The 25,984-nt window shown below is 45.5% G+C and overlaps 1 protein-coding gene across 1 annotated transcript in view; it reads left to right on the top strand.

The window, feature by feature from the left end:
* Positions 1 to 290: 290 nt before the first annotated feature.
* LOC126262610 (ADAMTS-like protein 4) overlaps positions 291 to 25,984 on the top strand; it is a 775,764-nt gene continuing 750,070 nt past the window's right edge. The window contains exon 1 of the mRNA XM_049959365.1: positions 291 to 878. Coding sequence (XP_049815322.1) covers positions 822 to 878 — 57 coding nt within the window. The 5' untranslated portion in view covers positions 291 to 821. The remainder of the gene's footprint in view (positions 879 to 25,984) is intronic.

Below are 25,984 nucleotides of genomic sequence, written 5' to 3'. Positions count from 1 at the left end.
TTATGATGATGATGATGATGACGGACGACAACAGGGCGCTTGCAGTGGAGCAGTCCTGCTGCGCTCCGGCGACTTGTCCGCGATCGGCGTGCCCTAGGTTATGATGGTCGGCACAGCACCTCTTCTCGGGGTCACCGCCGTGAGCACAGCGCGAGACGGACGACAGAGCCATCGGCGCATGCGCAAACGGCAACCGCTCTGGCGGCGCGCGGCCGTCCACTGCGCATGCGCCGGTCCGCGAAGCTGGCTACGGCGGCAGCGGCCGCGGTCCATCACACGTGTTCCGCACGCCACCGCGACAAGTAGCCACCAGCAGCGGCGCTGCCAGGCCGCCTTCAGTACCCGAGACGCGCGCGCGAGAGCGGGCCCAACTGCAGCACCGGCGCTCGCCAGTTGCACACCCTCGTCCATCAGAACTTCCTGCCTGCAGACCACAGCCGATTTTTTTCATAATTTCCAATACCTTCTCTCCAGTTACGCAAATAATTAAATTATCAATTTTCTTTCGTGTGCAGAATAAAAGAATCATTCTCCGAATACTTTTTTTCTTCCCCTGGCACGACGAATATAACAGATTTAACTTTTCCTCCGGCCCGAGAGGATCGAGGCGAGGATTTGCATTCCGTTCGAGCCCTCAGTCACCCCGATTGATCACTCGCCGCTGGAGTAGGAAGGGTCGGGAAGTAGATTCCACAGCGCCGCTCCGGGGAAGTGCCCGCCGGTGATCGCGTGCGGCGAGTGCCCTCTCACCCTCCTTCCACTACCTACGACCCGGCGCGAGGTTCGCCGGCTGCCCGCAGAGGAAGAAAAAGGGCCACGCGATGATGCTGTCCGTCACAGCGGGGCTCCAGATTGTAATTCTCGTCATCTCCGCAGTGGTGAGTGAGCAAGTACGCGCGCGCGCTGCTTGAATATGTATCAAGGAGGCCAGTTTAGAAATTTAAATTTTTCCTATTTACAATGTCATTTACAACATTCCTTTTTACCTGGCCTCTCCCTGCCTTATATCTGTTGAGTGAGTGAGCACATTTTCCACTCTGACTATCCCAACAATGTTGACATGTGGTTAGCACCCAGAGACAGGGCGATTTAGACGGCGATTTCTATCTCGGACGTTTAGGGCCCACCTGATGTTTCTGGAAGGTTGAAGATCTCTGCAGAAGGACTAGGTCTTGACAAGCATCGTCCCTTTCCTAATAGTTGTTTACATTTCATTATACTGTGTGTCTACTGGCTGTCAGCAGATTGTGTTATTGTTTCCAATTTAGATCAGAGACATTTGTTATTTCGATTTAGTTCCTCAAATTGAAAGTCAATATTCTTATTAACATTCAAGATGCGACTAATATTGATCCTCAGTGATGAAGACTAAGACATGGCTATTTTTAGAGACAAGCATATTAAGTTTCTTCTCGGGTTCTACTCCCTTAGATTACTTGATTGTTTTTATAACCTTTCGCTATTGGGAGCAAATAACTTGCCATAAATACGCTTTCCATTGCTGGTGACTGACCAGAAGGTAAATCTTTGAGAATGTCAGCTACTCGCGCTGGCAAAACATTGCATAAACAGACAATTGTCTCGTGAAGAAAACGGGACACACCTAACAGGTTGCACATGAAAGAGTTGGGGCTTAAGTTACAACTGTTTATGGCTATAGTTGTTCGAACTGTATTCATTTGTAACGATTACCGCAACTTTTAGGCCATCAGATCAGTGAATTACGATTCTCATGGACTTTTAACTTTGTTCTATGTTGTATTCAAAATTGTGTAACGACTCTGGCTTTACAGCTGATCGAAAATTTCTATAGCACCGGAACCTGGAAATATACAAATGTGGTCTCGTTGTAAACTGTAATTTCTGACACGAAAGAACGAATAAATAAGCACTGAGCAATAAATTCAGACGACTATTCATACTAGGAGTTTATCAGTAACTCTGAGGCAGACGAATTAAGTGAAGAGTGGCACACCATATTATTCATTGACGGCGGTTTTCGAGTAGGATGACTGCAGCGACGGTTACCCCACGGTTTCTCAAACTGTATTATGTATAGAACGAGTGTTCCGCGGGAAACGAATAAGAGAGCTCCACGAATTAAAAACGCGGATTCTTGTTATTTTTTTAATTGTTATGATTTCTGTGTTATTAACTACGATTTAAAACTGAAGTAATCACTAAATGAAAGAAGTTTTTCTCATTTTATAAACAATTGTTTTTTTTAGTCTTTAAGATGCATAAGACGATCCATCCGAATACCAGGATTCACGAGGTGTTTCGTCATGGACAGTTTGGGAACCCCCTGATACAGCCTGATGTGATGCAGACATTGGTTCGTCAGGCCAAATAAAGCAGTGGCGGAGGTCATCTGCGTCTGTATTACAGCAAAAATTGGGACCGTCGATCTGGAAGCTTGTGGCAGTTGCGCTCGTAAGGGGACTGTTTTGTCGGTAAACACAGCGAGCGAGCAACATGCGATCTTGGCACGTGTTTTTCTGAACAATCGTGTACGGCTTGTGGTTTTGATCATGACGCATGTAGGAGAACGGAAGTGGTGAACCGCTGGAGTGTCGCATAATTCCGTAAGATACCGTCACACAGGGGGCTAACAGGGGGTACCAAGGTACATTAGGAAATCTACAGTTGCTGACATCTTGAAAAAATGAGCTCGACAAAAGTGTTTAAAGCCTGTAGAAGACTGTCTACGTGTGAGATGTAAAAGATAATTCTAGAGATATACAGTGATCAGTTTCTTCTTCTAACCATCCTGCTTGTCAGGTCCTTGGACGACGAACAAGAAAGCGAACAAACTATTAGTCCTTGAAGACAGGTATCACAGCTATCTTGACGTTCGTTGGATTCCTTATACACCTGGGTTATTGAAGAATGTAAAATGTTTCCTTACTATCAATCGGTTCGTCCGAATGAATCGTAGCCTGTGTTACTTGTAACTTAGGTTTACACACCATAACGATGCAAAGGAATGGACAGTTGGTTTTTTATCATATTTACGTGGTCTGCCTCCGAGTTGAAGGACTGTACCTAATAAATCTATTCCTAGTTGTATTGAAAACTGGATCTGAGCCTCTCGAAAATCTGCCGACGTAGTTGTAAACTGTGTTATTTTGGATATCAGCGAGAGTACAGAATTATCTCGTTGTCATAGAGGGTCCTCACGCGAGTACTTGGATGTATTGCACATTGGGTCAAAAATGCGTCATCTCAGTTCGGAGTTGCAGCTGGGTAGGAGCACTCCTACCTTCCATAACTGACTACTCAAACACCCCGACTTGTAGCAGGAGGTACAATGTACAACCAACAAGTATTATTGTGTTGTTTTTATTTGTGACAGCTGTCATATTCCGTGTTTTGTTCGAGAAGTGCTGTTTTCGCTGCGCCACGTATTAAAAACGTCTAAGTACAATACACCGAAGTATGTGCAAGAAACTACTAAACCGTATTGGGAAAAATATTTATGTACTGTACCACGAGGCCGGCCGAAGTGGCCACGCGGTTCTGGCGCTGCAGTCTGGAACCGCGAGACCGCTACGGTCGCAGGTTCGAATCCTGCCTCGGGCATGGATGTGTGTGCTGTCCTTAGGTTAGTTAGGTTTAACTAGTTCTAAGTTCTAGGGGACTAATGACCTCAGCAGTTGAGTCCCATAGTGCTCAGAGCCATTTGAACCATTTGTACCACGAGACCGATGATTTAAACGTTACTCAGTGCAGTAGCCCCTTGTGCTTTTCCGCAATGCATAAACTGCACTTGTCGTAACAGTAAAGTTATCAGAGAACGTGGTAATTACAAGCACCATTCCATGAGTCTTTATTCGGTTTTTTTTCCTCGATTTGTGTTACGGTACACTCTCCTTAATAAAGGCTTCACGTGAATTGTCTGACGTGGGTTTGTTGTACTCTCTGTTTCCTTTCCTGTCCAGGCGGAAATAATGCGTCTCTAATGAACCCAACACGACGTCTGAAAGTAGCTGACGCGGCGACGAGCTGGCGATGTACATAAAGTTTTTTTTTCACGGTAAACCAACACACAAGTAAAACACGAAATGTTTACATTTACTTCTCTCAGACTTTGATGACTGCAGCACGAAATGTATGACTGTCTGTGGATACTTGTTCCGGCATGTTAGCTAATGTTTTCGAGGACGCTTATATCGTTCATGTCATGAAGGAACTGCCTTGAAGAGCGAGAATAGCCGCGCAACGGTTGCAGTCACGTCACGGCAAGCTCACTCCAGTCAACAATGTGTAAATATTATTTGGTTTGCGATGGTAGGCTGAAACACACAACCGGCTGTGGTAGTTCATACTTAACACAGCGTTGGATCGTACTGTTTTAAGAAACTAACGAACATAAAATTTCCTGGTATATTGAAACTGAGTCACAGACCAAGGTTTGAACCCACGGCCTTACTTTTCGTAAGTAGTGCTCTTACTAACAAAGCTATGAGGATACGTCTTATGCCCCTCTTTACAGCTTCATTTTTGCCAGTACCTCCCTCCATCATTTCAAACATCACAGTTCTCCCACATTCTGGCCGGTTCAGCAATACTGAAGGAAAAGGTTAAGTGAAGAATTGGTTTACCCACAGCCTTAAAGTACCAGACCATCAGGATTTCGGAAAGTACTGGCTCGATTCAAGACCTAGAGCCTGGGTCGTGAGACTTCCCTGCGGTGGTTTAGTCGGAGAAAGCATTGCTTGCGTAAAAACAGGCTCTGGTTTCGAATCTCATTAAGGTGTTCAATTTTAATCTGTCAGCAAGTTTTACAACAATGTACATTCCGCTGTATACTACTTCTGGATAGTATGTGTACACAGATACTTTACACCTGTGCTCTGATGTACCAAATAGTGATCTCAAAACCCGCAGTAATTTTAAAGCACGTCAGTTTTCTTCGCTAAAATTATTTTCTGCGTTCTGCAACAAATAATTAAATTTTGCACTTCGTTGGTTGCCTGGTTGATGTGGGGGAGGGGACCGAACAGCGAGGTCATCGTTCCCTTCTGACTAGCGAAGGAACCGGAACTATTGCGGAAATTGCTTGAAGCGATTTTTTGAAATCACGGAAAACTTAAATCAGGATGGCCGGACGCGGGTTCGAACCGTCGTCCTCCAGAATGCGAGTCCAGAGTGCTGACCACTGCGCCACCTCACTTGGTTTTTGCACTTGTAAAATAATAATGGTGTAATCTAAGTCAGAGTCATACCTGTTTAATATCTCTATTTACAAAATAACTAGATACTTAATATAGCGCTACAAGTTCCATTATTCATGTTGTCACGTATGTTTCTTCACTCTGCATTCTATAACGTTTGACTCGGAGGTTAATATTACTGAAATTTCAAGGCTATCCTCAAAGTGTCTGTACTAAAATAATGATGCCTTCTATTTTCCTCACTGTATGTTAGGAGAAACCGAACTGAAAGTAGTGGCCGACAGAATATTGCATTCAAGTTTCTGTTTAACAGAACATATTGCTATTAATTCCTGAAATTGCCAGAATGGAACTGTGGTATAATGAACTTCGGAAGAACTCCAGACAGCAAACATCACTCGTAAGTAGGAAGTGCTATGATAGCATATTCCGATCTTCAGCTTTACTGAAATTTGCAGACTGTCCTCAAAATCTCTTCTCTAAAACAATGATGTCTTCTATTTTCTTCGCCAAAGTTGGAGATCCGAAGACGGTAACATAGAGTTACTGAAACCAGCCATTTTGCGTTTTCATTCATTTTCCGCCCAGAATATTTTAATCTCCCCCACGTCAGTATTTACTTTAGATATGTGTCCTAAAAATAAAAAATAAAACTAAGATCGGTAACGGGTCTACACGGCTTGAAAGCGAAATGTAGTATCAAAAAATTTTTGACTTTGTTTGGACTTTGGTATATAGTTGGAAATAATGTAATTGACATGATTGGCAACAATATTTCAAGATTAGACGCTAAAATGGCATCATACTTATAGTACGAAGTTTTTTCTGTATCTTGTGTAATGATTTTAACTGTGACTATCATTCATTCGTTAAGAAGCCTAATCATTTTCTTTCGTCTTACTACAAATTCAACTCCATTAATTCGTCTCCTTATTCAGAACGTACTGTACCAGTATTTATACGTATATATGCATAGCGTAATGTTACTGACTCAACCTAAAATCATGGTCTACGAGCCTCCTAGTCAGTGGCTGTGATCGCACGTTCCTGAGCACTTACTCTTGCGTCTCACTGCACATAAAGAGCACCAGGTTTTCATCGCGTGTCGTAAGATTATTTCGTTTATCGTTCTGACATGTGGGTTGTTCCATCAGGAGGAAAATTTTACCTTAGGAGTCCATAGGTTAAAATTGTACCTTTGATGGGTCCTTGCAATTATTTCTGGTTGATAATGCGCTTTTAACCATACATAATTTTCTCTGTATGTAAACATATATCGCAGTCAGCCCTCCACGTTAAACGGTAGATCAGCACTAAGTCTAAACGAGGCGGTTGAGTGAAGGCTTCAGTACAAGTAAGCTTACCTTAAACATTTCACTACACCTGACTGTATTCTCGTTCCGTTTTCCATAGTCAGTGCACAAAATTCACTTCCAAAAATGATTCAAATGGCTCTGAGCACTATGGGACTTCAGTCCCCTAGACTTAAAACTACTTAAACCCAACTAAACTAAGGCCATCACACACATCCATGCCCGAGGCAGGATTCGAACCTGCGACCGTAGCAGCAGCGCGGTTCCGCACTGAAGCACCTAGAACCACTCTGCAACAACGGCCGGCAATTCACTTCCGTATATTACAATTGCGTTAGCTGTTACTGGTATCCTGCTTGTCATCGAGGTTTCTTTTATTATGTCACACAGAATCAGAAATTTATTAGTTAGTGACGTACTTTCATTACCAATATCGTAACCTAAGAGCTGAAAATGTGATACTTGATATATTGATTTTTCATCTTGTACTATTTTTTTTTTGGGGGGGGGGGAACTGGCAATTTCCCTTTAAAGTTTCCTTTATTGAAATTTTGGGATTAATGGGAAAGAGATAGAAAAATCCAGATATTGTTCATAGATGTTCAAAGAGCTTGTGACAGTATTCATCAAGGCAGCTTCTATAAAATCCTGGAGTTCCGAAACCCAAACAAGATCATTGAAATGATTAGAACGTGTATGAGCGAATCGAAAGCGATAGTAAGAAATAGAGGATCATGCTTACAGCCTTTCTCCATATGAACTGGATTAAGACACTGAGATGCACTGTCATCCGTACTATTTAATGGCACCCTGGAGAAAGTCGTAAGAGAGAGAGCAAAGTGGAAGCGTGTAATGAGCTACGAATGGAAGATGGCAGGTTTACGATATTTTTCTCATGCAGACGATGTAGTGTTAGTGAGCGAGAATGAGCAAGATCTTGGGGGCATGTATGGAAGGATTGCCATAGCAACAAGGAAAGCAGGACTACTCATAAAAAAAGGTAATGCAAGTAGGCAGAACTAAATATGCGCAAGAGCACTGCACAGTTAAAGGAGACAAGTTCAAGTTTGTTGATCACTTAAAGCACCTGCGAAGTAGGTAGAATGGTTGTAAGCAAGTATTCATTATTGTAAACGGAATAATTTCTGATGGGTCTAGATGTCCGTATGCTCTCAGAGACACGTTCAAGTCTAAAGCCGTATCAAATTCTGCGAAAATGGAGATGATAATGCCGTTACACGCCCCATTTTCCTTTTCAGTTTAGAAATCTGAACACTAGCTGAAAGGGAGACGCAAAAGCTTCTAACATTTGAAGGAAAGGCGACGAAAAGACTCTGGGGTCCAGCGAGAGACGGAGATACGTGAAGAGCAAGACTAATAACGTAATTTATGAGATCTTGACCAGTGCAACGGTCTACAAGATCAAAAGAACAGACGATTCTAGTGGGCTGGTCACGTAATCCGTATCCAAGAGACCCGACTTCCTAGTCAAGCTTTCATTGCCCACACTACAACAAAATGACCCTTGAGTAAGCAAGGAAACAGATGGGAGCCGGCCGAGGTGGCCGAGTGGTTCTAGGCGCTTCAGTCCGGAACCGCGCGACTGCTACGGTCGCAGGTTAGAATCCTGCCCCGATCATAGATGTGTGTGATGTCCTTCGGTTAGTTAGGTGTAAGTAGTTCTAAGTTCTAGGGGACTGATGACTTCAGATATGAAGTCCCATAGTGCTCAGAGCCATTTGAACCATTTGAAACAGATGGGAAGACAACGTAAGGAAAGATGCGGACGCTCTGAATGTACTCTGTTGGGAGGAAACACTAACAGACAAAACGCAGTGAAGACTGATTGTTGATGCAGCACTTAGTCTGCAGATCCGACGACCGCTGGATAACTAAATAAGAAATTTTTACATGGTAGTTCTGAGAAATTTGATTTTAAACGAAATATTGCGAACTATTTGTCATTTTATGTATGTTGGATCATTATTTGGTCATGAGAACCTGCCGAATGTTTTTTGTGCGGGTCCTGCTATTAATCTGACACCTTGGTTTCACTTGCAATGTCGCGTAAGTCTATAAAGAACGTAGCAGGTGATAGGCTACACTCTTATCATTCTCCCTTCTCGAAACTTTTTGATTGTGTGTTCTCTTCCTCTATATTTGTTAAAATTTCTGTGTCTTGATACAGTTTAAATGTCTCGCATATCCTCGTTTCCCTATGTTTACTAAATCTTCCTTTTGTTCGCTTTATCTAAAGCTTTCTAATAATCTACGAACGCGATGTGTGTTGCAAGTAGTGTATTCTTGTCCTTTTTCTGTTAACTGTACTGCAATAGTGACACTGTCACTACAAGATCGTCTCTTTCTAAAGCCATTTTGCCACGCGGGGTAGGCGAGCGGGCTAGGGCGCATTATCTCGGTCTGCGCGACTTCCCCCGTCGGAGGTTCGAGTCGTCCCCTCGGGCATACCTGTGTGTGTCGTCCTTGGCGTAAGTTCGTTTAAGTTAGGTTAAGTAGTGTGTAAGCTTAGGGACCAATGGCCTCAGCAGTTTGGTCCCATAAGACCTTAACATCAATTTCCAAATTAAGGCCATTTTGTTCCTCCATTATGAGGACGTCAGCTGTCTTTCCCGTTCTATAGTTAATACAGTTTGTTTCGTTTAACCCAGTCACTGATCACAAAAATTTCCCCAGATTATCGATTTCTGTCAGTGGTAATCCAGAATTTAGGTACAACTGTCCGTTTTCCACCATTCGTTTAAGAAGTGTAAGATTTCATCAGACTGTGCAGCTTTCCCGTTTTTCGCTTGTTTCAGTACCTTGGCTGCCTAATACGATTAAAAAATTACTCTCGGTAGATTGAGTAACAACGGAAGGTCCAACTCTGCATTAGGCTAGTCACGTATGCGACACGTGCAGTAGACGGTGTGAAAGCATCCGTCTGTATCTCGCCGCCGACAGCTATAGAGAGAAGCGGAAACGCCGCCAAAACGTATTGTTGTGAGGGTAAACAGCGCGGCAGTCGGTTCCCAGCGCCTGGCTGCTAGGCAACCCACCACGCGGGCGTCCAACAACGTCAGCTCGGCGCACGCGCGGCTTCTGCGGCCGTAATACAAGCCACATGTCCGGCCGCCGCCAGATGCATTCCTCCGGTATCAGGACTTCCTGGAGAACAGAACAGAACAGAACGGAGACGAGAGCAGGGAAGCGCCCGCCGGCGGCCACCGCGACTAGGCGAGACGAGGCAGACGGACCGTGCACAGCGGTACGTTGTTCCCTGCGTCACTTGGCACGGGCTCACCCCTAGACTCCAGCACCTCTCGATGTTGTTGCGCATTTCACTAATGTACTACGACGACAATGTTACACACAATGTTTTAGTTCTGACAATACTAGATATTTTTATCTCACGAACTCTTGGACAATGCACAGTTCCACCCATCTCATGTCGCGGAAGCGATCATTAGCTCCTGTGCCAAAACCGAGAAACGTATATCATACTACCCCCAAAGTTCTCATTAGTGAGCGTGGCAGCATATTGCTCCATTTATTGGAGTGCACTACTGGTGAAGGATAGGGTGGGGGTGGAGGGGGAGATGCGCATTTACTCTCGTGCAGTAACTGAAAGCACATGACACTTCCATCCGTACGGAACAGGAAAAGAAAGAAATGAAGCACCGAACAAATAATATAGGAAGTAAAGCAGAATATGCAACGCTACTTGGCCGATTTTTGATTAACGTAGTGACGCAGAAGCTCGCTTTATACACTGCTGGTCACCGTAAATGCAACACCAAGAAAGACAAGAGGTAGCACAACAAAATTTATTTTGTAGATAACATGTTGACCAAGTATCAAATGATTACGTTTACAGACGTCTGTGACATGTGGTTCCTGCCAGAATCAGTAGCCAGAGTAGCCGCCATTGTTGGAGATCACCGCTGCCACACGTCTCAGCATTGAGTCAAAGAGACGTTGGATGAGTTCCTGGGGTGCAGCAGCCCAAGCAGCTTCCACACGTTGCCAAAGATCATCTGGTGTGGCAGCTGGGGATGTAATCTGGGTCACTCATTGAGCAACCATGGACCACATGTTTTCTATCGGCGAAAGATCCGGAGAGCGAGCTGGCCAGGGAAGCAATTCAATCTGGTTATTGACGAAGAACCTTTGGACAATGCGTGCCACGTGTGGTCGCGCATTATCCTGTTGAAATATGGCTGTGACCGAGCCCTGAAAGTAAGGAAGGACAATTGGCTCCAGCACCTCGGATATGTAGCGCCGGCTATTTAAAGTACCGGCAATGCGTACTAGAGGCGTGCGAGAGTAATATCCAATACCGCCCCATACCATAATACCCGGTGCAAGATCAGTGTGGCGGTGCATAATGCAGCTGTCCAGCATCCTCTCTCCACGGTGTCTCCACACTCGAATCCGACCATTGTGGTGCTGTAGACAGAAGCGTGCCTCGTCAGTAAAGACAACGTCATTCCATTCTGCCGTCCACATCCGTCTGTCATCACACCATTGGCGTCGGAGACGTCTGTGGTTCTGCGTCAGTGGTAGACGAAGCAATGGACGTCTTGCGGACAGACCACTCTACTGTAAACGGCGTCGAATGGTACGCGCAGACACTGGATGATGCGTTACAGACGCAATGTGCTGTGCTATGGTTCGGGATGTCACTGAGCGATCCGTCACTGCCATGCGCACAATTTGCCTATCAGTACGTGCAGTGGCGCACCGAGGTGAATGCGATCGACCACGTCGGTCCGTCGTACCCTCCTGCATCCAACGGTCACATATCCGCATTACAGTTGTTTGGTTTCGTCCAACACGACTAGCGATTTCTCTGTATGATAATCCACAATCTCGGTAAGCCACTATCCTTCCTCTGTCGAACTCGGATACTTGATCAAAAGATGTTCGCTGTTGTCTACGAGGCATAACTGATCGTCTTGTGAAACAACCACAAGGTAAACACACGTGCCAACGTACACTCGTCGAAATCGCCAAGCCTTAAATGGCGCTATGAGGTGGCGCCACAGGCGCGCGTGATGTGCGTCTGCGCTGAAATTCTAATCAGTTGCATATCTCATCGCTGCAAACCCATGGTGTAAATTTCACTTGATTCGGATGCTTCCTTCAGGGTGTTGCATTTACGGTGGCCAGCAGTGTATGATACTCAAACGGTGCAGGTAGGTAACCTTGGTGGTTTCGCGATAAAGAGATATGGATGTAGCGTACATTCGTTCAGTTTCTAAGAGTAAATTAAGACTTATAGCGGGGAATTCAATAAATAATGTAACAGATTAAAACTGAAAGCAGGGCTGGGACTCGAAACTAAGAACTTGGCAAGGTATCATGCCTTTCTCACCTCAGCGCACACACTGCTGCAAAGTTAAAATTCATACTGCAACCAATCCCCTACGTCTCTTCATTATCCTTTCCTTTAAAAGTGCTAGTTTGACAAGATAGGCAGGGTGACACCTGTGGAGTGTTTGGAAAGTAGGATATGAGGTAGTTGCGAAAGTAAACCTGTGAGGGCGAATCATTTGCTCTGTACAGTTCTTCCCCGCGAAAGACAACGGTCACATATTCGAGTGCCAGTCCAGCTCACAGTTTTGCTCTGTCAGTAAGTTTCAAATCTTCACGACTCACCTTCTGAGGGACAATTCGTTCTGGTATCGTTTGGGTGTTTGTAACCGCGTCTTCGTAAGCGTGCGTCAACGTCATTTTTCCAGCCGATAAAATAAATTAAAATGAATCGGCGTATGTAGTCTGTGAGTACAGGTAGCGTCACAGCAACAGCTGTTCCCACACACCCGGCATACGAACACACAAGGAGCGCGAGTGAATACGTCGTGACCGTAAACAAGAAATCAAAGAACTAGCAATGACGAAAGATAATGCATTCCCTTACGAAAATGCTCGGGATTTCGTATCACGCCACGCACAGAATGCCAACAGCTTTACCATAGTTAAAGTAGCTAACCAGGGACATATTATAACACAAGTACAAAAATTTTTTAAACACCTGTTTATGGCTGCTATAATATGTTCAGTTAATTTACAAGGTGTCCCAGAAAGAATGACCCGATTTTAAATAGAATTATTTATTAGGAAGAAGGGCTTAACACCAACAAATTGCATACTAAACTACACAGAGAAAACAGAAGTTTTTAAATCTCCATCATAAATGTTCAATGTGTTCTCCAATGGCTGCACGGACGACATCTAGCCGATAGCCGAATCCATCCCAAACTGAGCTTAAGGTGTCTTCTGTCACTGCAGCTACAGCAGCTGATATTCTGGTTTTTAGTTCATCAATGTCACGAGGTAAGGGAGGAACGTAAACACATTATTTAACATATCTCTACAGGAAGAACTCACATGGTGTTAAGTCAGGGGACCTAGGAGGCCAAGAGTATAAAACCTGACCTCGCGGTCCTGTACGCCCTATCCAACGTTGAGGCATGTTGGCATTGAGGAAACTGCGCACATTGTTGTGCAAGTGCGGTAGTGCTCCATCTTGCTGATAGGTGAAATGGTCAGAGTCAAGTTGTGGGAATAACCAGTTCCGTAGCATATCAAGATATGATTGTCCTGTTACTGTTTCTTCCTCAAAAAAATAGGGCCCATAAACCTTGCTTTGCAAAACAGCACAAAAAACATTCAATTTTGGTGAATCACGTTCGTGTTCAATTGTTTCATGAGGATTTTCCCTCCCCCATATACACACATTATGACGGTGAACCTGCTAATATGGAAAGTTGCCTCATTGCTGAATATCAACTGTGACATAAAAGTGTCATCTTCCATGTCCTTTAGCATTGGTAAAGTCCACTTGCTTCACTTTGTCACTATCTCGAAGAGCATGTAACAGTTGTAATTGGTATAGTTTGAGGGCTAAACGACGCCGTAACACACGCCACACTGTCATGCACGGTAACGCAAGTTCTCGGCTAGCACGACGCGTAGACTTACGGGGAGCTCAACTCAAATGCTCGTTGGACTTGTTCCACCGTTTGCTCAGGAACGCGTGGTCGGCCAGGACTTTTGGCTTTACAGAGGCACCCTGCTTCTTCAAACTGTTTATACCACAGTCGAATGTTCTTTGGTGATGGTGGTTTAGCACGAAATCGAATATGAAACGCCCGCTGAACTGCGATCACTGATTGAGTACGACTAAATTCAGTAACACAATACACCTTCTGTTGTGCGGACGCCATACTGCGCGAGACTGGCTGCACGCTCCAGGTCAGCGCTCGTAGCGACGTCTATCGGATTTTTTCTGAAACTCTAGACCATGGCGATTACATCTGGCGCTGTTTCAGTTAGCTAGTGACATTTGTCTCAGTATTATTACAAGTTAAAGTCGGGTCATTCTTTTTGGTACACCCTGTATTTTCATTTTTCTTGCTGTTATAGTAGATCCAGTTTTCTACCCTTACTCTCCATCGGCGTACAAAATGAAATCATACATCTGAAAGGCGTCCGTCCTTTTATTGCTTGTCCCTCAACTTGAAGGATCTACCAATCTAAGCGATATAGTTCGCATTAGATCTGTTATACTGTTGACTTTTGAAGCTACCAGTTTTTTCACATTTATTAACCTCTTGTTTTAAATTATTTCTTAGTTTCATTCGTAGCGTGTTCTTGTTTTCAAAGACGGCTTCAACTTAAAGCAGCTTAAAAAAGTTAGCTGCGTTCTAAGGTAAATTACTGAAGTATGGAGTCGGTACTCTCAACACTAAGCGTTGCATTCCCACATGCATTCGTGTGCAGTATCTTACTTATTAATTTATCCACTATGTTTTCACGGTATCCGTTAGCTCCTGCTAGTTGTAATATTCACCTCAGTTATTCTATTCTACCTATCACAGAGACGGCGAATGCTGTATCTACTAAGCAGCGAAGCGCGGGAAGATTTTGACCATATCGATTATGGGAGTTCTTACGTCTGACTTCAATTAGTAATCTACACATGTCGCCGCACGCTAAAACCATTGCGGAACATGAGTGTCACATTTGAGAAGAGAGTACATGTTCCGGTTTCCTGCAAACACAGTTCTGCTGCGTGCAGCACAGTGTAGGGACGAAGTGGCGCGGTAACTGGTAACGGCCGGCCGCTGTGGCCGAGCGGTTCTAGGCGCTTCAGTGTGGAACCGAGCGACCGCTACGGTGGCAAGTTCGAATCCTGCCTCGGGCATGGATGTGTGTGATGTCCTTAGGTTAGTTAGGTTTAAGTAGTTCTAAGTTCTAGGGGACTGATAACCTCAGATGTTAAGTCTCATAGTGCTTAGAGGCATTTGAATGTTTTTTTCTTTTTTTTTTTACTGGTAATGTAGGAGTACGCAAGACAGTACGATTTCTGTGGTCAAGACGGCTAAACTGCAAACGGATTCACTGTGAAATTCTCGCGCAATATGGATCTAATGCAGTGTTGCTCCCAGCCAGAGTTAAATGTTGCATAAAATATGACGAGGGCCACACAGGCGCGGGTGATACTGACGGGGAAGGAAGGACACCTACTTCGACCACAGAAGACAATGTTAAGGCGATCGACGAAGAACATCTGAGGAAAGAGATTTTCCAAGAATGAGAGCGTTCACACCGCTGGTTTCGAATGGCTCCCTGAACAAGGAGTACATTTCTATCGTCAAGGACTTGAATGACTGGTAGTGTTGCCGCCGTTGTTTGGAGATACTGGATGACTATGTTGAAAAATAGTATCACGTATTTCTGTGGCTTTGAAGTGTACTGTAACATTCAATAAAATTCACTTGGCCTGTGAAATAATACATAACTTACTTTTCTAAAGTCCCTCAGTATCAAAAGATCTGTTTCTTCAGCTTCCTGTTCACTTTGAAGGCATCTTGCTTCCTGATATTTAGATCAAGGAATTGCAGTTCATCATTTTTTTCTTGTTCGACGAAGAGCTGAATCTTATCCTACAAAATATTAGATTTATTTACAGTTTCGATAACCTTCCTTCCCCCTCCATCTACTAAAAGTAGCGTATCGTCCTCGTAGTGCCTAAAGTACACAATTTTATGGACGCGGTGTTAGGCATTAGTGGAGATTCTCTTTTTCAGATGATTAATAAAAATCCCCGTAATGGACAAACTCCTCGTGGGAGATTCAGCAACTGTATAGTTATTTAAGATATTGGTTATGTATTGTTCCGTCTCAGCTGTAGTCTACATTTATAGTCAGACTACTTGTTTCGATAACTTTGGATCAACTCTGATATGTGTTTCTGAGTAAACAACGCAACTAATTAGATCTTAAGATGATCCAGGGTCATCGAAACATGTGATCTAATTAAAAACGTGCAACTGAGACGTAACAATAAATTAAAATTATCTTAAATTAATAAAAATGGATGGCACAGTTCGGGATATGCTTTGATTATTCTCATGTCTTGCTTCCATTGTCAAGCGCAACGTCAGACCTGCGTCTCTGGCGCCTTTACCTTTCTTAAATCAAACCATCATCTATCATTTCCTCAATTTTTTCCATTCTTCCGTATACCACTACCATGAGTAAATAACCATTCAAGACGTAACTATCGACAACTGTCTGAAGTACGACTTTGCAGACCAAAGAGTTGCAATATTTCATTCAGCACTCCCTACACTAAATACCAGAACCACTGTTATGATGCAGATCTGGTCGGTCGATGCACTACTGTGTGTGAGTGTGTGTGTCTACATCTACATCTACAGTTATACTCCGCAAGCCAACCAACGGTGTGTGGCTGAGGGCACTTTACGTGCCACTGCCATTACCTCCCTCTTCTGTTCCAGTCGCGTATGGTTCGTGGGAAGAACGACTGCCGGAAAGCCTCCGTGCGTGCTCAAATCTCTCTAATTTTACATTCGTGATCTCCTCGGGAGGTATAAGTAGGGGGAAGCAATATACTCGATACCTCATCCAGAAATGCACCCTCTCTAAACCTGGCGAGCAAGCTACACCGCGATGCAGAGCGCCTCTCTTGCAGAGTCTGCCACTTGAGTTTATTAAACATCTCCGTAACGCTATCACGCTTACCAAATAACCCTGTGATGAACCGCGCCGCTCTTCTTTGGATCTTCTCTATCTCCTCCGTCAACCCGATCTGGTACGGATCCCACACTGATGAGCAATACTCAAGTATAGGTCGAACGAGTGTTTTGTAAGCCACCTCCTTTGTTGCTGGACTACATTTTCTAAGCACTCTCCCAATGAATCTCAACCTGGTACCCGCCTTACCAACAATTAATTTTATATGATCATTCCACTTCAAATCGTTCCGCACGCATACTCCAAGATATTTTACAGAAGTAACTGCTACCAGTGTTTGTTCCGCTATCATATGATCATACAATAAAGGATCCTTCTTTCTATGTATTCGCAATACATTACATTTGTCTATGTTAAGGGACAGTTGCCACTCCCTGCACCAAGTGCCTATCCGCTGCAGATCTTCCTGCATTTCTCTGCAATTTTCTAACGCTACAACTTCTCTGTATACTACAGCATCATCCGCGAAAATCCGCATGGAACTTCCGACATTATCTACTAGGTCATTTATATATATTGTGAAAAGCAATGGTCCCATAACACTCCCCTGTGGCACGCCACCTGTAGTGTGTGTGTGTGTGTGTGTGTTTATCAGAGCTTTGTTGATAAGTTCTCCGTGGCAACGATGTAGACGAGAAAGTCGGCAGATCTGGTGGATGTCATAGACTACAGGGACGCTGTTACCTCGGTTTTCCGGCCACACTCGATTAAATGTGACTCAGCAGGTCTTCCAGGAGAGTCGTGAGGCAGTGGACAGCGGCCGCCGCGGCGCTCAGAAATCGTCCCAGGGCTGGGCAGGGCAGGGCAGTGCAGGGTTACTGCGGTCTGGCCGCCACGCGATCTCCACGCAGCGGTAGGTCCAAGGCTGCTGCCGCGGGACAGACAGCGGGCTGCTACCGAGCGGGTCGGATGCACACAGCCGTGGGCTGGTCGGCAGGCTCGGCACCTCGTCTTTACGACCACAGATTCTCAGAGAGATTTACGGCGTCGTCCTAGGGTTTCGTAGCGTGCTGTATCGCTACCGTCCGCCTCTAGTTAGGCGAGAGCTCGTGAGGACATACACTGCCTGACGAAAACAGTGATGCACCGAGAACAGGAGGAGGCAGAAACGAAATGAAACTTCACAGCTTGATGTATGTTACACTACTAGCCATTAAAATTGCTACAGCCGGCCGCGGTGGTCTAGCGGTTCTAGGCGCTCAGTCCGGAACCGCGCGACTGCTACGGTCGCAGGTTCGAATCCTGCCTCGGGCATGAATGTGTGTGATGTCCTTAGGTTAGTTAGGTTTAAGTAGTTCTAAGTTCTAGGGGACTGATGACCACAGATTTTAAGTCCCATAGTGCTCAGAGCCATTTGAACCATTTGAAAATTGCTACACCAAGAAGAAATGCAGATGATAAACGGGTATTCATTGGACAAATATATTATACTAGAACTGACATGTGATAACATTTTCACGCAGTTTGGGTGTATACATCCTGAGAAATCAGTACCCAGAACAACCACCTCTGGCCGTAATAACGGCCATGATACGCCTGGTCATTGAGTCAAACAGAGCGTGGATGGCGTGTACAGGTACAGCTGCCCATGCAGCTTAAACACGACACCGCAGTTCATCAACAGTAGTGACTGGCGTATTGTGAAGAGCCAGTTGCTCGGACACCACTGACCAGACGTTTTCAGTTTGTGAGAGATCTGGAGAATGTGCTGGCCGGGGCAGCAGTCGAACATTTTCTGTATCCAGAAAGGCCCATACGTACAGGACCTGTAATATGCGGTCATGCATTATCGTGCTGAAACGTAGGGTTTCGCAGGGATCGAATGAAGGGTAGATCCACGGGTCGTAACACATCTGAAATGCACCGTCCACTGTTCAAAGTGCCGTCAATGCGAACAAGAGGTGACCGAGACGTGTAACCGATGGCACCCATACCATCACGCCTGGTGATACGCCAGTATGGCGATGACGAATACACGCTTCCAATGTGCGTTCACCGCGATGTCGCCAAAGACGGATGAGACCTTCATGATACTGTAAATAGAACCTGGATTCATCCGAAAAAATGACGTTTTGCCATTCGTGCAGCCAGGTTTGTCGTTGAGTACACCTTCGCAGGCGCACCTGTCTGTGATGCAGCGTCAAGGGTAACCGCAGCCATGGTCTCCAAGCTGATAGTCCATGCTGCTGCAAACGTCGTCGAACTGTTCGTGCAGATGGTGGTTGTCTTGCAAAAGTCCGCATCTGTTGACTCAGGGATCGAGACGTGGCAGCACGATCCGTTACAGCGATGCGGATAATATGCCTGTCATCTCGACTGCTAGGGATACGAGGCCGTTGGGATCCAGCACGACGTTTCGTATTACCCTCCTGAACCCATCGATTCCATATTCTGCTAACAATCATTGGATCTCGACCAACGCGAGCAGCAATGTCGCGATACGATAAACCGCAATCGCTATAGGCTACAATCCGACCTGTATCAGAGTCGGAAACGTGATGGTACGCATTTCTCCTCCTTACACGAGGCATGACAACAACGTTTCACCAAGCAACGCCGGTCAACTGCTGTTTGTGTATGAGAAATCTGTTGGAAACTCTCCTCATGTCAGCACGTTGTAGGTGTCGCCACCGGCGACAACCTTGTGTGAATGCTCTGAAAAGCTAATCTTTTGCATATCACAGCATCTTCTTCGTGTCGGTTAAATTTTGCGTCTGTAGCACGTCATCGTCGTGGTGCAGCAATTTTAATGACAAGTAGTGTATTACAAAACAGTCTCAAATTTCCAAAGAACGTGTTCGATTCCCGGCCGGGTTCGAGGTTTTCTCCGTTTGGGGACTAAGTATCGTGGTTTCCTTATCGTCGCTCCGTCGTAACTGATATGGAAAACGCCTGCATGGCGTCACATGAGCAGTCTAAGCCTGTATCGTTCAAGGAAACGGCTTGGCCCTAATGAACGTTCTGAAATGTCGAAACACACTGTCGTATATTCCACTGTTGAGATAGCTGCATGGGCACATACAGAAAATCAGATTAATAAATAAATAAATAGAATTTCTCTCAGTTGCTACCAGCCGTGACTTTCACTTGGAAGCACACACACACACACACACACACACACACACTCACACAATGATGCCAGGACTAACATCTCTGTGCCTCTGCAGAGTTTTGGAAGAACGGAACCTCTTCCCAGGTTGATGCCAAACTCGCTGATTACGATCATCCTGAGTAGTGCAGAACCGCGACTTAGCGCTCAACACAGCGCGACACTATTCTTCAACAGTCCATGCTATCCGGTTACGCCACAGCTCCAACGCAGCCGTTTGTGTTATGGTGTTGAGGGCAGCATACACATAAGACGGTAGTTCCCTATTCTGGCTGCTGCTAGTCTTCGACCAGTGAAGCAGGAAGAGACAGAATATTACAGTGAGTCCTGTGGTATCGATAGCTAAGAGGTGCATTCAAGTTCTAAGGCGTCAGATTTTTTTTCTCCGGCCTGGAAAGAGATAGAAACATGCGCATTGTTTTAAAATGAGGCCGCGTTCATTGTCAATACGTCCCAGAGATGGCAGCACCGTACGGGAGATGGAATTTTACCGCGAGCGGTGAGAATGAGAACTGTTTTAAATACTTAAAATGGCGACGTTTTCCTGAACAGCGTGCAATCATTCGTTTTCTGAATTTGCGTGGTGTGAAACCAATTGAAATTCATTGACAGTTGAAGGAGACATGTGTTGATGGAGTTATGGATGTGTCGAAAGTGCGTTCGTGGGTGCGACAGTTTAATGAAGGCAGAACATCGTGTGACAACAAACCGAAACAACCTCGGGCTCGCACAAGCCGGTCTGACGACATGATCGAGAAAGTGGAGACAATTGTTTTGGCGGACCGCCGAATGACTGTTGAACAGATCGCCTCCAGAGTTGGCATTTCTGTGGGTTCTGTGCACACAATCCTGCAAGACTACCTGAAAATGCGAAAAGTGTTGTCCAGGTGGGTGCCACGAATGCTGACGGACGACCACATGGCTGCCCGTGTGGCATGTTGCCAAGCAATGTTGACGCGCAACGACAGCATGAATGGGACTTTGTTTTCGTCGGTTGTGACAATGGATGAGACGTGGATGCCATTTTTCAATCCAGAAACAAAGCGCCAGTCAGCTCAATGGAAGCACACAGATTCACCGCCACCAACTAATTTCGGGTAACCGCCAGTGCTGAAAACGTGTTGGTGTCCAAGTTCTGGGACAGCAAGGGCGTAATCCTTACCCATTGCGTTCCAAAGGGCACTACGGTAACAGGTACATCCTACTAAAATGTTTTGAAGAACAAATTCCTTCCTGCACTGCAACAAAAACGTCCGGGAAGGGCTGCGTGTGTGCTGTTTCACCAAGACAACGCACCCGCACATCGAGCTAACGTTACGCAACACTTTCTTCGTGATAACAACTTTGAAGTGATTCCTCATGCTCCCTACTCACCTGACCTGGCTCCTAGTCACTTTTGGCTTTTTCCAACAATGAAAGACACTCTCCGTGGCCGCACATTCACCAGCCGTGCTGCTATTGCCTCAGCGATTTTCCAGTGGTCAAAAGAGACTCCTAAAGAAGCCTTCGCCGCTGCCATGGAATCATGGCGTCAGCGCTGTGAAAAATGTGTACGTCTGCAGGGCGATTACGTCGAGAAGTAACGCCAGTTTCATCGATTTCGGGTGAGTAGTTAATTAGAAAAAAAAAATCGGAGGCCTTAGAACTTGAATGCATCTCGTACGATGCCACTGATTAGGTTGGCACTACGACAGATACCGACGACAGCGCCCTCTAGCCGGCGCTCGAGAGCTCTACGAGCATCGCTACAGATTAGCCTATTTGATCAGGTGCAGCTAGCCAGGACTCTTTGCTTCAGCATCGCACCTACGTACAAAAAGTTATGCAATTGTTTATGACCTTGTTTTTGCACCAATAAACCATTTTCCTGTAGTACCGACGTGTCTTACCATTTCCAGTTCCTACCGACGCGCCCCCTCCAGGCGGTATACAAAAGTCCATTACTTACTCTCAGACGGCAGGCATAGTTGTGAAGGGGTTACGATGTGCTTGGTGGACCTAACGGTGATACTCCCTTTTCGTGGTCAGACGTGATATACCGGAGCCTTGACGACGAGTACTCCTGCTCTCACGTTCCCTTGAAGTCCGTTTCTGCGGCACAGTCACAGCCTAGAGCGCCAGAAATCTGGATGTTGCAGAATTAGACCAGTCCGTCGAATGGTGACCCACAGTGAGGCTGGTTTCAAATATATCAGACGTTGATAACGCTCTCCCACAGCGGTACGTGGCATCTTTGTATCCTTTACGGTGGTCGCCGGACATCTGACACTGTTCACGACCCTCATATACCCTGCCAGGTATGGTACCTACACTTAAAACGAAGCACCGTAATGCACTCTAGTGGTAGTTCTACCCGTCACAGAGAATTGCAACTCTAATCGTTCACATACTCATCGAACGTGTGCGAAGTTACATTGACATCCGACCTTGTCTTCCGTGTGCGTCTCTTTTGTCAAGCAGTGCGTTTCTTGGAATCTCCAATGTAATTCTCTCCATTTCACCTGCACACTCACATATCAAAATTTCATTATTTTTCGTAAGGTAACTGAGTAGCAGAGTGTAAGGTATTCATTTGTTAGTAACTACCCGAACAGTAGAATTTAGTTAACGTGAGAATCTCAAGGACGTTTCAGGCTCTTTCATTTGATCGCATGGGCTCCACTTCAACACTCTCTTCATATCTGCCCCTTAGAGTCCGCCGGTGTTTGTGTGTGTATGTATGCGCGCGAACGCGCACATGTGTTGTAAGTAGGTTGTTTAGGTTTTTATGTTGGTAACGCCACGTAGCGCTTTGTATGAAAATCACTGGCTGTGCTGTGTGCAGTCTGTGGATGGTTGGCACTGTTGGAATATTCGCTATTGTAGTGTTGGGCAGTTGGATGTGAACAGCGCGAAGCGTTGCGCCGTTGGAGGTGAGCCGCCAGCAGTGGTGGATGAGGGGAGAGAGATGGCGGAGTTTTGAGAGCGGATGATCTGGACGTGTGTCCATCAAAGACAGTAAATTTGCAAGACGGGATGTCATGGATGGATATATACAGGGTGAGTCACCTAACGTTACCGCTGGATATATTTCGTAAACCACATCAAATACTGACGAACCGATTCCACAAACCGAACGTGAGGAGAGGGGCTAGTGTAATTGTTTAATACAAACCGTACAAAAATGCACGGAGGTATGTTTTTTAACACAAACCTAAGTTTTCTTAAATGGAACCACGTTAGTTTTGTTAGCACATCTGAACATATAAACAAATACGTAATCAGTGCCGTTTGTTGCATTGTAAAATGTTAATTACATCCGGAGATATTGTAACCTAAAGTTGACGCTTGAAACCTCCGACGTTCAGTTGCGTGTTGTAACAAACACGGGCCACGGTCGGCGAGCAGCATCTGCAGGGACATGTTTACGATGACGACGGTGTTTACGAGTGTGGCTGTAGTGCACTGTTGTGGTTTGGTCTAGCTGTCGCAGTGTCCGCATGTAGCGCTTGCTGCTATTGTTATTCTGCATTCGTCTCCGCACGCAGACCAACTGTAGTACACCGTGTAACCAGACGTCTGTGATAGTGTAGTGTTGTAGGAAATGTGACCATGGTGTATTCGAACTCTGAAAAGGCGGAGATGATACTCATCTATGGCGAGTGTCGACGAAATGCAGCTGAAGCCTGCAGGGTGTATGCAGAACGGTACCCGGACAGAGAGCATCCAACGTGCCACACATTGCAAAACATCTACCGCCAACTGTATGCAACAGGTATGGTCGTAGCACGCAAACGGGTCCGTAACAGGCCTGTCACAGGAGAATCTGGTGCAGTTGGTGTGTTAGCTGCTGTTGCCATGAACCCACACATGAGTACACGGGACATTGCGAGAGCCGGTGGACTGAGTCAAAGTAGTGTCATGCGCATACTGCATCGTCGCCGCTTTCACCCGTTTCATGCGTCGCTACATCAGCAATTACATGGTGATGACTTTAATCATCGAGTGCAATTCTGTCAATGGGCATTAACAGAGAATGCGTTGCAGTTCTACCTGTTTACCGATGAAGCGGGTTTCACAAACCACGGGGCAGTGAATCTACGGAACATGCATTACTGGTCCGTGGACAATCCTCGCTGGCTCAGACAGGTAGAACAACAGCGACCGTGGACTGTAAATGTATGGTGCGGAATCATTGGCGACCACCTCATTGGTCCTCACTTCACTGCAGGGTCCCAAACAGCTGCAACATACATCGCGTTTCTACAGAATTATCTGCCAACGTTACTCGAAAATGTCCCACTGGAAACGCGTCGACGTATGTGGTATCAGCATGATGGTGCACCAGCACATTCCACAATTATCACTAGGCTGACCCTTGACAGGATGTTCGACGGGCGTTTCATAGGACGTGGAGCACGCATAAATTGGCCAGCCCGTTCTCCTGATCTTACACCTCTGGACTTCTTTCTGTGGGGTACGTTAAAGGAGAATGTGTACCGTGATGTGCCTACAACCCCAGAAGATATGAAACAACGTATTGTGTTAGCCTGCGGCGACATTACACCAGATGTACTGCGGCGTGTACGACATTCATTACGCCAGAGATTGCAATTGTGTGCAGTAAATGATGGCCACCACATTGAACATCTATTGGCCTGACATGTCGGGACACACTCTATTCCACTCCGTAATTGAAAACGGAAACCACGTGTGTACGTGTACCTCACCCCTCGTGATAATGTACATGTGCGTCAGTGAAAAAGACCAATAAAAAGGTGTTAGCATGTGGACGTAATGTGCTGTTCCAGTCCCTTCTGTACCTAAGGTCCATCACCGTTCCCTTTGGATCCCTACGTCATTCGGTGCTCTCCGATACACACGATCGAACAACGGAGGAGCGGTACTCAAGCGTCAACTTTAGGTTACAATATCTCCGGATGTAATTAACATTTTACAATGCAACAAACGGCACTGATTACGTATTTGTTTATATGTTCAGATGTGCTAACAAAACTAACGTGGTTCCATTTAAAAAAACCTAGGTTTGTGTTAAAAAACATACTTCCGTGCATTTTTTTATGGTTTGTATTAACCAATTACACTAGCCCCTCTTCTCACGTTCGGTCTGTGGAATCGGTTCGTCAGTATTTGATGTGGTTTACGAAATATATCCAGCGGTAATGTTAGGTGACTCACCCTGTATATTATGACCTTTGGACACTATGAAGGTAAATACATTGTTCGTCCTCTATCAAAATCTTTCATTTGCTAAGTATGCCTATCAGTAGTTAGTGCCTTCAGTAGTTAAAATCTTTTATTTAGCTGGCACTATTGGCGCTCGCTGCATTGCAGTAATTCGAATAACGAAGATTTTTGTATGGTAAGTGATTCTTGAAAGGTATAGGTTATTGTTAGTCAGGGCCATTCTTTTTAGGAATTAATGAAAGTCAGATTGCTTTGCGATAAAAATATTGTGTGTCAGTTTATTGATGATCAGAATAAGTAAAGAGAGAAATGTCTGAGCACGTTCAGTTTTGCTCAGTTGTTTGAAAATCAAATAACGTAAGGGATTTACCAGCACAGTAACTCATAAATTTTTTAAGGGTATGTTTCAGTGTGTGCATGTGTTTGTGCTTGGAGTGCGTGCTTGTGCTTGTGTGTGTGTATGTGTGTGTGTGTGTGTGTGTGTGTGTGTGTGTTTGTGAGAGAGAGAGACAGAGAGAGAGAGAGAGAGAGAGAGAGAGAGAGAGAGAGAGTGGAAAAAAGGGGGGAATCAACAAAAGAAGTTAGGGAGACAGGAAGCGGATATATGCTGATTAAGGAGGAGTAAACAAGACGAATATTAATCGTATACAGAAGTGTTTATGGGAGTATTCTCCCTGCTCCAAGACCCCAGTGTTCGTTGTGTTTAATTAAGGCTATTGACCGCAGAGAAGGACGCCAGAAGCTCAGGGAGGAGCCACAGAGACGGGTAATTCCCGCGACTGACGGCCCACTATTTCCCACGGACGCGTCAGCCGCGGCAGAGCCGTTAGTCCTCCTTTACGCGCTGTAAACTGACCTGTGACGGGACAGCTCCTGCCGTGAGGGCCGCGCCACCGCAGGGAAACCGAGACGCCGGGCCTCCTTATTAGTGTCCCCTTCACCGGCCCGGGCAATCCGTCGTGTCGCGCGCTGCCCACCGCCACCGCCGAACCCCGAAATCACGAGGGTATAGCCGAGGTCCTTCCTCACTGCTTTCGAGAGTTGAACCTTCGAGAGAGCTGCAGACGTATCCTACTCTGGACTCTGGGACGTGAACGAAAAATTGGACAATGTAATTTAATTTCCGTCTCGCT

This window comes from Schistocerca nitens, chromosome 6 (genome assembly GCF_023898315.1).
Source record: "Schistocerca nitens isolate TAMUIC-IGC-003100 chromosome 6, iqSchNite1.1, whole genome shotgun sequence".
NCBI classification, from domain to species: domain Eukaryota; kingdom Metazoa; phylum Arthropoda; class Insecta; order Orthoptera; family Acrididae; genus Schistocerca; species Schistocerca nitens.
The sequence above is the reverse complement of the archived record's forward strand: the minus strand, read 5'-3'. Positions and strand labels throughout refer to the sequence as shown.